Source organism: Dermacentor variabilis, chromosome 9 (assembly GCF_050947875.1).
Source record: "Dermacentor variabilis isolate Ectoservices chromosome 9, ASM5094787v1, whole genome shotgun sequence".
Taxonomy (NCBI): domain Eukaryota; kingdom Metazoa; phylum Arthropoda; class Arachnida; order Ixodida; family Ixodidae; genus Dermacentor; species Dermacentor variabilis.
The window spans coordinates 70,272,821-70,285,983 of record NC_134576.1 but is presented as its reverse complement, the minus strand read 5'-3'; the positions used below and the strand labels follow the sequence as shown (position 1 = coordinate 70,285,983).

The following is a 13,163-nucleotide window of genomic DNA, read 5'->3' as shown; positions in this document are numbered from 1 at the left end:
ACAGCAAGAGTGTCAATGAGAAAATTGTAGACCATCCTGAAAAATCTACAATCCAGCTTTCTGCTGCAAATATATGCTACATAATATAAGTTTTTTTCCAAGCCTGAAAGAAAGCCTGCAAAACACGAAAGTGCAATGCAACTAGTCGTGTGGCACTTTCCACTGGCTTCTTTCGTTGGTCCTGTCAGGGTAGAATTAATAGAAGTCAGCTGCATATCGGGCAGATAATTCTAGCAGTGACTGAAGGGCACACATGCTGGATCACTCTATATCACAGAATAAAGTCCTAATTTTTTTTAAGAGCACTGAATATTTAAGTAATAAAAGTGTTTACTATATTTCCCAAAATTTTAGCATTTGTTAGCTACGACTGAAGTATATTCAAATTCTGAGGTTGGTTGGCTGGTCTGCAATGTTACGTATACACATGTGGTCACGCTCTAAAAGTAATGGCAATAAGAAATGTACCTTAGCCATTTATGCCATTAATTGGAGCTAAGTGCAACACAGGTATTAATGTGACCTGACCTGGCACACTAGAGCTAAAATACTGTGAATTATGTGCAAGACCAAAATCACCTCATGCAATCAAGGTACACAGGAGCACAACCACAGCTCATACTCTTTTTGACTGTTGGACTAGTGCAAGGCTTCTGTCAAGAGTATGGAAACACTGACAAAACGAAATGCAGGTACGAAGCAAAATGGCACAACTTGTGTCTCCGCATAAGAGGATTAAACACACCATAACGAAAATTAAATGTGCAGCAGATGAAGCAGCACAGGACACGTCAACAAACTAAGACGTGCACTTCCCTACTAAAGATTGCAAAGCCATCATTGATATGCTGTTCTAGATTAACAGCTTTCCTACCTGCTTTGGAAAGACACCCTGGACATATCTTTTTCGTTATGTAAACTAAAAAAATGCAGAAAAATGATAAACAATGGAAAAAAGCTGAATTTACACTAGTTGATGTCACCATATGCAAAACATACAGGCAATTCTACCACATACAGCAATTGTCTTGCAACTAAAGCTTTTGAAGGGACTGCCAACCACCTGTTATGATGCCTATTTTCTTGTATGTAACAAAGTTTTGAGTGCCCAATCCTGCTGCAGTAATGCTGAAAACATATTGGAACACTTCTCTTTAATGGTAATTTTTAGGTCCAATCATTATTATGTACCACTGGAAACAGCGGCAAGCACAATAGTAATTGTATGCTGCTGAGGGAGAAGCCAAGTGTAGCCTGCCCATAAGAAACTAATTTTTTGATCAAAGCAATCCATGCGGTTCATGCGTCCCAAGTTGTTTGCTTATTACTGTCAGCATGCTTTTGTATTTTCTGTCGGACTGTTCAGGCTATTTCCAAATCAATGTTTTGAAAATGAAACATCACACGCTATTACTTCTGATGGTAACAAGCGGTAGGAAATGCCAATAGTGCTCTTCTAGCAGTGCTTGGTGCACCTTCACAACAGCCCCATTTTGTATCCCAAAGGGAGACAACAGAACATGGGGAGATTCACTCACTAACATACAAAAGCACCCATGCACACCACCGTGCAAAGAGGAATGCCACAGCGCTGAAGGTCCACTCGTCGCCATGAGAGCAGCACTGATTGCAAATTTGAACAGTGCTTGCATCGCTAAATACATGAAAAGAAAGAAAGTGCAAATGCCTATGACCTATATCGACATTATTAAATATAAGTATGTTACAGTTAATGACAGCTGCCTTATGTGTATCCACACTTTGTTAATTTGGTCACATGCTGGGACTGCAATGCAGGTTCAGAGCTTGACAGTCAAGTGCTGTGGCATGCAGCTTTTGGCAACTCTCAGTGCATATTAAAAAATTTTTTTTTGCAACTAGTACTTAAACTGCAAACATCCTGTTGAATTCTCCCCATATAAGAACATTCGTATCTTACACCAAGATCTTATGACACATTTTAGTTGGTTGTCAGTCCCACTAAAATGGTGGAGCGCAAAACACATTAAAAAACGCCTAAACATAGAAACATGAACTTTATGCACTCTTCTCTCAATGAATGTGTCTCCCTTAATTAAAAAAAATGCATACAACAAAAGCTTGGGATATTGAATGGAGAAGTAGTATTGTATTCCTCCAGCATCACCTCAGATTCATTTAGTTATACTGCTTTAGCTCTCATTTTTTCTTTTACAATATCTAGGCATGCCTTGGAACATAGAGCTACTTTCCCATTCAAATTTTCTGCCCATTTTCCAAGACAATGTACATGGTAAATTTTAGAACATGCTCCACAGTTTATAGTTTTGCCTACTGTTGTGTCTGCTGGCTGCCTGCAGAGACAATGCAAATTGTATGTGGTATTTCTTTGTCGCACATGAACAGTTAAGGTATTCGTTACTGGAAAATCATCTATGGTTCCTTTTTGTAGACATTTAAGCAAGTGGCTCCGTAACATGGACTGATTAATATTTAATTGTGATGGGTCTTTTCCTGATGCTATGTAATACATATTAGCTATGGCAAACAAACCGCAGTCAAGTGTGGTGCCCTGATTCTGTGCCGGCTTCGTCAAGAAAGTTATGGTTGGAGATGGCGATTTTAAAATATGACAAACCTGTTTAATGGCATCAGGAGGAGTGTCTTGATCTATGGAATCATAGACAAAGATTTCATCTTGGGAAGCGCCTATGTTGGTAACTGTAAGCCAATGATCTGGATTCCGAACATGCAAAATTTGAACAAACATACCAGTGACCTGAGAGAAACGTAGCCTTTGGCCTAATAGAACATCTTGGAAACCTTGCACATTGGGAAACTTTCTTTTTGTTAGATACTGGGCGATGTTAATTACACTATCCGATAGTGAGCCACCTCGCATCAGAGCATTTAAGTCGTCTTCAGTAAGTGAATAACTTTTGTAAATTTGCAACATGTCAGCTTTGATAGTAGCAAGGGTTATTCTGCTCTGCTGTGGTTGGAACACACGCTTGACAGCTTTTACCTTTTTAGGGCGCCCTCTTCTCGCCTTAACCACAGGAATAATAAGCTTTGTATTCACTATTTTGCCTACTACATTAGCAGGGCTCGCTTGAACGGTAGGCTGTGTTTGGTTAATTTTTGTTTGCAATGTTACAGGAACTTGATTTTGTGTGATTGTGTTCAAATTTCTGAAAAAAGCCTCACATGAAGCTAGCTTTTCCATTAATTCCTGAGTGCTGCAATTTGCCAGGACGTTCGCTACAGCTTTTGACATATTACAAAGTGTCTCGTAGGCATAACAGTACTTTTGCTGAGGAGTGTCAAGTTTAATGGAAGGTAATGGTTGAACGCTGCTTGTTACTTTAGATCCTGTGCTCGAAGTCATGCAGCTATGGTCAAGAAAATGTTCCTTACGCCACCTCTGTGGAATGCATGCTTTATCAAACAATTCCCTTCCCGAAAATGAGCGAGCCGCCATAATATGTGCACATGGCAAGCCATACTGACCATGGAAAGTGCATGTACAGCTGTCGAAGCTTTGTGCTACATTGTACTCCTTGCTTCCTAATGCGACAGAATATGAATTACTGCTTTGGCTAACCTGGTAATTTGCTGTCTTTAGTTTTTCATACTGTTCAAGTATTTTATCTTTGGCCTCGACAGTGCAGCTATGAGACAGTTCCATCTGAAATTCGTCTATGCAAGTTACATTAAGGTTAAGTTTAATTTCTTTTAGTTGGGCAAACTCCAGAGATATGCTGTCATTATTAACATAGTTAACCAGTTCTGCTACAGCTTCAACTAAATGCAACGATGGTTTAAGAAAACTTTTCAGCTTCTGATTATGACTTTCAATGCGGGTATTTGTGTTATTACCTAAAGTTGGAAGTTCTTTCCTGTAAGCATGCACCCACATCTGTCTACACGATTGCCACTGTTGCATGTAGTATGTGAGAAAGTCTTTGGGAGCAATTTGCATTAGGTGTGGCAGCTTATCATAGTACTCCTGTAGAGCTTGAGAATAGACTAGTTCTTTCAAAATTGGAAGAAGTAGTTTGCGTTGAGCCTTTGCCTTCTCATCAACATTTCTATGGAAACAATTCAGCACATGCCATGTGCACAGCAATATTGTATTATTTGGAAGGAGAGAACTTAAAATGCGAAGCTCATTCATGTCTTTGTCTATCATTACTACTTTGCAGGCTGCTATAACAAATGGGTTAAAGTCTACAAATTTCTCAAACATGGGCCGAACAACTGCTGTAGTTTCATTCCGCACAAATGCGTAGCAAACACATCTTCCATGACCACGACCATCTTCGACAAGAATTGAGTACAAGACATAATTTTCCCTGTTAACTTTATAAGTGCCGTCAACAAATATTACCTCAGGATACTTTTCAAACATTTCACGCATGTGGCTAGTTTGAATTAAGATAAACTGGAGGTTGTTTTCATTATTCTTTTCATAGTGAATAAGCCAGTCGGGATTCTTCTCAATTAAGCTTTCTATTTGATGAATCAACATTTCACCATGTGCCTCTTGAGTTCGAATAGGAATAGAATATTCCATTTTATAGTTGTAGACATCTTTCGTTGTTAATGTCTTTCCTGTTTTCTGCCTAACCAAGTTCTTAAAATCTTTTGGAGCGACATTGCACTTGACTAGGTCATACAGTTCTGTCTTCTCTGTACTGCTTAGGAGCCTTTTCTGAGGATAGATGTTATACAGATCAAGGCTATGGTTATGTTTGTCTTTTAGCTCGCTTATTCTGTAGTGCAATGCCGGTTCTTTACAAAGGACAAGTGAAAGAGACATTTCGCAGTTAGTGCTATTATAGCTCTGGTTAGGGCGCTTTCCAATTCCCCGCTGCCTAGCAGGACTGCCATGAATACACCGATAAGTGATTCTGAGAAATTCATAATCTTTACTGTCTGCTGCAAAGGGGTTCTTATTTGACCTGCTCACAGAAACTACATGTTTCCCTTCCTTGCACCAGGCATCAAAGCATTCCTTAAAAGAAACAAGATTGTCAAATGTGCCGTTTAAAAAAATTCTTTTTGCTCCTGCTCCAAGTAGTACATCAGAATTACTTGCGCATGTCTTGACAGAAGCTGCGGCATCAGAGCTGGCAACACTGCAGCCTGGCATCAAGGCTGCCGAATGTTTACTTGGACCTGCATTGAGCACAGCCTGAACAGAACTGTCAGTTGTAATGCCACATTTCTGTATGGAGACAGCCTTATCACTGTCGGAACTAGATTTAGAAGACAAAGCTAACTGACGACGTCTGTACCGCTTTCCAGCATTGGACTTGGCCCTTTCTGAAGTGCAAATAGCTCTATTAGGCATACTTTTACGGCTTTTGCAGCCAGCAACCTCGACCACAACACCACACAAGACAGCTGCAAAGTCTACTGTAGTGGCCTGCAAACAGCTTTGCTGCTGCTTGCTGGTCCAACAGCTGTCATGGGCACTGTTGTGTGAGGTTGTGGCTTGCCCTTGCATGTTTGCACCTGAGGCTGCAATAGAAGCGGGTATACTGAATTGCTGCTTTGCCCGCCTTACTACTGCAGGCAAAGATGCAACTCGCTGCAAGGGCTTGGCAGCTGTGTCAGCAAGTACTCTGCGCCGCCTGCCTACTGCTTGGCCGGTGCCTTGTCTTTGCTTGCACAGTGCCGCAGCCTTTCTGCGGTTCCTCCTTGATGTCACCAGAGTCCACTCACCACCATGGGAATTGTGTCCTGCCTCAGCCACGCTCTCTGTGGATAAGTGAGGAGAAGGACTTGCCTGTATGACTCCTCCCATGACCCTGGAACAAGTGGTGCTAGCACCTCGGCTGAGGCTCACTGGCTTAGCAGAAAGAACATGGCCTTGAAGCCTCACCTCAGCCTTTCCCCTTCTCGGTACCCTTGAACCATGGGTCATGGGTGAAGGCAGGCTGTCCCAGGTGCACCAGGTCTTGCTGCCCTTGCGGCGAACGCGAACACCGCCAACGAGAGCAAAGCCAGGACCCTGAAGGGCACAAGGAAGCTGGTCGGTGTTGCACGCCTGCAAGGAAGCACGGCTGGTCACCTGCGCCGGTGTTCTTGGCTTCACCCAAGATGGCTTGCTTGCTGCAGGAGAAATAAAGTTAGCTTCAAGGGGAGGAAACTCGGCACTGCTGAAGGCAGGTGCTGCAGGTGGTTCTGCCCAGCCACTCCAGGAAGATGGCGCCTGCCTGTCCTTGTAGTTGTGCAGGATTCGGCCCCGCTCCACAGTGGCAGCCAGGATGCGGGCCTCCCTGTAGAAGTAGTCTGCCAACAGCCGGTTTCCGTGGCGGCTCGGGTGCACACCATCCCTGGCAAGGCAGCTTGCCCAATCTTCAACCAAGCCACCCATGAAGTGGATGTCCTGCTCCTGACACAGCTCCTGCAGCGCAGCGTTCACCTCTTTGTACCTTTCGTTCATGCGGCGCAACTTAGGCGACTGTGCTTCGCGCATGCGGTACTCATTCTGCCCGCGAGGGAGAATGGCAGAAAACGCAACCTGCGCCCTGGGATTGCTTGCAATTATGTCACGAGCTAAGCGACGGTACTTGTCTATGTACACGTCCACAGGTTCAACAGTGTTGTTAGTGCCGACGTGCACAATGACAACGTCAAAGCTTCCTAGCTTGTTGACAATCATTGGAAGCAAGTGCTCAATCTTTGCTCCCCTGTGCGCGCTGACCTCAACAGCCAGGTCACGACGTGACGGGAAATACTGACCGACGTATTTCACCATCGAATCGCCAACCAACAAAGCTCGAGTCATGGTGACCAGGAGAGCACAAGCAAGCTATTCAAGACTTATCAGTCAACACTGAATGCTACTCACTAAGCAAAAATTATCTAAGATCAATAAAAACCTGAAAGAAATGCGGCCAGAAGTGCGTTAAATCTCAAACTAGAACGTTTCGCATCAAAAAACCGCTGCTACACTGAAAATCTGACAACAGAAAAACACAGCAAATATGACTTAAATACTGAAAGGAGGTTGCACAAAACTACACTAAGAATTACAAAAAGAACCGTATAATAGTGGTTCAACAGAAGAAAACGAGATGTTTCACGATTGCGTTGACGTCGTCGAGGAGGACAGGATGACCAACAGCCTAGCTCGCTCAACGATCACTGCACTATACGTGAAAACGCAACTTTAGGGTAACATCATGGCATAGCGAAAGTAGAGCAATGCGCTAGGGTCACGCGACCTTGACGTCAATAATCACTTGCAATATGAACGCGTAAGCTGTCAAAAATATTTTCAACGTCACCGCATGCGACGCAAATACATTTATCTTAATTATGAATTTATGTATGAGAATGCATCACTCTACCGTTCTCGTGCGCAACAGTGTCGCAGCGCAACCCAACAACATTGCGCGCGCGCGTGTCGCGTTAGCGCCGAGCGCGCGCGTCATAAAGCGCGTACCTGTCAGCACTGTTGCAGCTTAGAAAATGAAACTCATGACCACAAATAACTAAATTTGCGAATTCCCCGCCATGCAAAATCGACGGTGTGCGAACGACTAACCAGATTCTATGTACAAGTATACGTTTCGAACTGCGTTTATTGTTCTCACTTTTTCTCTGTTATTAAATGTTTTTCATCATGTTATATGTCTTATGTTACGTGTCCTTTTTTTTCTTTTCGCGCTCCCTTCATGCCTTCTGCATAGAAACTCGCGTTTTGGCGGTAGTTCGTCTTCACCCTCGCCCTGTTGTATCGTGGTGATTCGATGATCAATACCACGAAGAATTACCATGAGCATATGATGGTGCAGGCGGCCAAGCAAATTTCGCGATGACACTGAAGCGCCGAACGTTTAATTGGGCTGCTGGAAAAATATTAAAGAATGAACATCAGGAATTCACGTACAGTGCACACAAAGGAAGGAGTCATGCCGCCGTAGAATTTCCTGTCGCAAACTTTCCGTTTTCCCTTCATTTGGAGCTTCAAACCTCGGGTTCAGCCACATGGATGTTTCCGCCGCCACCGAATACTTAATTATTAATTAAACCAAGCGAATAACTTGTCCTGTCAAGTTTGTTTTATTCTTGGGTTTTCTTCCATGAGTGCATGACCATGTCCTACTTGTATTGCCCCTTTAGATGGAGCTGTTGTGGCTGCAACAGCTGACTCAGACGTTGTTTTTGATGTATTGATTTGTGTTCGTTGAATAAATCATATAATAATAATCTTTATTTGCACTGTACAGTGCGCAGGCGAGTGGCAATGATCAGATTTGCCGCTTCTTTTTCACCGGTTTGTGTTTTTATCCTACCATATCTGTCCTGCCTCAATGACGACTTGCTGAAAGTAATAAGTTGTCCCATGTCCTGGAATTTTAGACATTCCCCGTGCGACCATCTTTCCAACTTCACCGCTGTGTACCAGTGTAACTAAATGGGCAGCATATGAAAAGAAATTCAGAAGGCGGCCCAAATTCCAACTTTCCATTAGCAACATCGAGATGGCACGCGCCGTTTTATTAACATGCGCATTTATGGCACTTGGTCCTAACATCTTTGCTGCATTATAGCAGTGTTTTGATTATGATTAAAGTACTTGTTGAAATTCTGGCGTTCTTTCGAGATACCATTTTTAATATTGCAGCCAACTGAGTTACGCTAGTCCATTGCGGTGGAGTTCAAGAGATGGTCGCAGGGGCGATGTTCAAAATTCTTGGCTATGTTCAGCCCAATTTCTTTCCTGACTTTTCGAACTCTAGCTGTGTCTAGCCCTGCGATCCGTTTTCTGGATTCTGTATCATGTTAGTGAACTGTGCATATGCCCCCTGCCTCGCGTCTCGGCGAGGGTCCTATATGCGTTCCATAATGAGCAAATAGGCTTTAGTAGGCTTTACTGTAAAACAGTCCTGTAATACAGAGAAGCATACAGAGTGCATTGCGGTGAAGGTAGGCGAGAATTTGCGCAAGTACTAAGCGTTAACAGCGTGTATATTTAGTACGTTCGGGCTGCGCCTCCAGGACACCAAAAGGGCAACGGTGACGCCACAGCTGGAACCTGGGTTGGTCTGTGGGTTCAGGGCTCGCCGAAATGCCAACCTACCGTTCCACCTTTGATCTTTCCGCTGGCCCTTCCGTGCTTGGTATAAAGATCCTTCGCCGCCCACTTTATTTTAATAGATGCTCTCCTGAGGTCTCCGTTTGCCGGTATTTATATTTCGCTCACGCCAACTTCACTGTAATACATTTATGTACTGAGGTGAAACTTACTAAAGCACATTGGTCATTACGGGACTCATATATAAGGCCCTTGCGGACTATGTATCACCGCTTTGTTTCCAAGGGGATGCCATTAGAGATCATAATCATGGGTGACACATCGCTTCCTTGGCTTTGTTGACGGGCACGACAAATCGTTTTTTTTTGCGTCTAGAACGTTATGCGCAGCAAACGCCCACTCCGTTGGCGACGCGGAAGCACTCATGCAAGGAAAACGGTGTAGTAGAGATGTTCCGAGATACGCGGAGGGCAACAAATTTTCATGAACCCTAGCTTAGCGTTACATTGCTGCGCTGGCCACTGTCGTTGGTGCAAGTAAGCACCTAGCACACTATGCAAAGCAGCCCGTCACCTTCTGATTGCAAAGTCAGTGAAAGAGGTAAAGAATGTGTGTATTATAAATTTGAGCCACAAATGGGCTCTGCCTATGTCCCACGACTGTTTTTAATGAAAAAATAACTTCCTTCTTGATATGTACACCTGTTCATCCCATTACAACAACAGGTTTTCGACTATAGGCATCTCTATATGCCTCAATCCCTACTGTCATTTTAGTGCTCCCACTAGAAATATAATTTCAACAGAAAATTATCTGACACCTTTTGACTTGGAGTTTAGTACTGTGCCTGGGGTATAGCTTCGACAAAATGCACAAAAAAAATAATTTTAAAATTTTATCAGCCCTAATGGTGTCCCATACATTTGTGTACTGTGCTCTCAAAAGTTTGTTATTGTTCTTCTCCACTCGAAAGCACTTGTGCTGATAGTACTGTTTGTCAGTTGGAGGATGTCTCATCACCTGCTTTGAAGCCTCTCTTACAATATTCTGATACACTAGTTAAGTTCTACTCTGTTAATGAGATAAAAATGAAAGTGTAGGCTTTGGATGGTAACATTGTCCATTTAGCAATGAAGTATAAATGATGTCCAGAACATGCCTCTTGGGTAATGCATCAGTGAATTATTGAGGCAGCACTTCTTACAATTCACAGATTAAGTCATGGAATGCTTTGCATGCAATGCAAGGTCAAAAATTGTGGCTAGAAATCAGTGCACACTTTAGCAGTATGCTGAGCTGGGCTAGTTAGTGCATGCTGAAGGGAATTGAACAGTGCAATAGACGAGACATATTTGCATATGACAGCACTGTGCCTATTGTTTACACTATAAGTCCAGTCTTTTGTGCTGTTTCATTTACTTCAATGTGTAGACCTTCACTACAATAATAATGCTATCTCATTAAATTTGGGCCGTTAGTAACATTGTGAACAAATGCACTATGCATTTCTTGTTATTAATGTGTGTGTATGCGTGTACTTGCATGCATGCGTCTGTACTTTGTGGTTGTTACAAGTCTCTTTGATTACTATTAAAATTGGGAGATTACAGACAAACTAATTTTTGCTAACCAACCTTTATAGGAGTGGCAGACATCAGAAGTTGTGCTACCTAACTAAATTAAGTCATTAATAACTAAATTTAAGCAGTTATGTTAGGAGGCATGTTAACATGAAAGTGTAGATTTGAATATGTTCGGTAGTTGAGGAATAACCATTGCTGGAACTTCTGTGCCTTATTAAACACACTACTTTCTTGAAATAAGCTCAAAATTTGAAACAAAATACATTGCTCTTCCAATGAGCAGTTTTCATTACACCATTTTCTGTCAGCACATAAACATATTAACTGGAAGACTTTGCAAAACTTTGATAATTATTTAACCTATTGGCAATTATTCCACAAATTCTGACGTCCACTGCTGCTATGTAGCTTGGCCTGCAAAAATTATAATTTGACTCAAATCTCCTATTTCTCATAACGTGAAACAGACATAGCAGAAGCACACAAGATGAGTGTGTGTGTCAACGTGTGCATATTATAGAAAACTTAACACTACGTATACAGGGTGTTCTTTTTTAGCTGCACCAATTTTTTTTTAAATTTCATGTGGTAGATAGCACAATTCTAACCCTTGATCTAAACTACTTGATAAAGTGGGCATTACTTCTACAAGAAATAAGAATGCCTGACTGAATAATTAACTTTATTCTAATTAACTTCTTGTTTGTTACTTTATGGCACCCATTTCAATTGACAAATTGTAGCTGGTGAGATTGCAATGCGTATCCACTTGGAACACATTATCAGGACTAGCCCAGTTTCGAGATATGAATTTTCAAATGTCCAATGAAATGCATTGATGTTCCAGTTACCTTCGTGCGTCAATGCATAGAACAGTTTTTATAAGTAAGTGGAACAAAAGTGAATTTTTACGGCAAGTTTGATGCCACATATCTCGAAACTGGTGCCATCCTCAGAATTTGTTCCCAAGCAGATATGCCTTTCAAACTCACTGGTTACATTTTGTAGATTTGGAATGCCCACAAAGAGAGGGTGGTGCAAACGTAGACATGGCCAGCAAGGGTCAAAGTGCAGTGTCTGTTCTTATCAGCTTAATATCTGATATGGGTTCTATTTGGACCCAAGCTATTAAACATATTTTTGCAAGATGCCGGAGTGCTTGAAGCCTGCTTCACCAATACTTTTGTGCAATATTTTTGTGTGTACCTTAATGTGGCAAATATGCTGCAGTGAGGGTTGTCAACGCATGTGTGAATGTACCACTGTTTGAGCATAGGAAAAATAGAAGTAAGAATATTGGGCCTCTCAAATTAGCAAATTAGTTAAAAGACCAGGAGAATAATTTAAAGATACATTTAGAGACGTGTATCTGCCTTAAATACTGCATCTTTAAAATCAACATCGTCATCATCAACCTGTTTTATGTCCACTGCAGGACGAAGGCCTCTCCCTGTGATCTCCAATTACCCCTGTCCTGCGCCAACCGATTTCAACTAGCGCCCGCAAATTTCCTAATTTCATCGCTTCACCTAGTCTTTTGTTGTCCTCGATTGTGTTTTTCTTCTCTTAGTACCCATTTTGTAACCCTAATGGTCCACCGGTTATCTAACCTATGCATTGCATGGCCTGCCCAGCTCCATTTCTTTCTCTTAATGTCGATTAGAATATCAGCCGTTTGCTCTCTGATCCAAACCGCTCTCTTTCTTTCTCCCCTTTAACGTTACGCCTAACATTCTTCGTTCTATCACTCTTTGCATGGTCCTTAACTTTTTTCCCAATCAAGCTTCTTTGTCAGTGTCCAAGTTTCTGCCCCACATGTCAGCACCGGTAAAATGCGCTGATTGTACACCTTTCTTTTCAATGACAATGGTAAGCTCCCAGTCAGGAGCTCACGATGTCTGCCGTATGTGATCCAACTCATTTTTATTCTTCTATGAATTTCCTTTTCATGGTCAGGGTTCCCTGTGATTAATTGACCTAGGTAAACGTACTCCTTCACAGACTGTAGAGGACAAATGGCGATCCTGAACTCTTGTTCCTTTGCCCGGCTGTTTATCATTATCTTTGTCTTCTGCACATTAATCTTCAACCCCACTCTTACACTCTCTGTTAAGGTCCTCAATCATTTGTTGTAACTCGTCTGCATTGTTGCTGAATAGAGCAATGTCATCGGCAAACCGAAGGTAGCTGAGATATTCGTCATCGTTCTTTACTCCTAAGCCTTCCCAGTTTAATAGCTTGAATACTTCTTCTAAGCATGCAGTGAATAGCATTGGAGAGATTGTGTCTCCCTGTCTGACCCCGTTCTTTATAGGTATCTTCCTACATGTGTAGAATTAAGGTAGCTCTGGAATCTCTGAATTTTCCCAGGTACATAAGCGGTCTGTACTCCTTGATTGCGTAGTGCATCTATGACTGCTGGTATCTCTAGTGAATCAAATGCCTTTTCGTAATCTATGAAAGCCATATAGAGAGGCTTACTGTACTCTGTGGATTTCTCGATTACCTGATTAATGACACGGATGTGATTCATTGTAGAGTATTCC

The 13,163-nt window shown here is 42.2% G+C and overlaps 1 protein-coding gene and 1 pseudogene across 1 annotated transcript; one reads left to right on the top strand and one right to left on the bottom strand.

Annotated features, from left to right (window-relative positions):
• Positions 1-1,971: 1,971 nt before the first annotated feature.
• On the bottom strand, positions 1,972-5,491 carry LOC142557889 (uncharacterized). Its single transcript, XM_075670095.1, has 3 exons — positions 5,338-5,491; positions 2,315-4,920; positions 1,972-1,980 (listed from the first exon to the last, which is right to left on the bottom strand). Exons 1-3 carry the CDS (start codon positions 5,489-5,491, stop codon positions 1,972-1,974), a joined length of 2,769 nt encoding a protein of 922 aa, XP_075526210.1.
• Positions 5,492-11,666: 6,175 nt separating this feature from the next.
• Positions 11,667-11,848, top strand: LOC142558701 (U2 spliceosomal RNA; annotated as a pseudogene).
• The last annotated feature ends 1,315 nt before the right edge of the window (positions 11,849-13,163 follow it).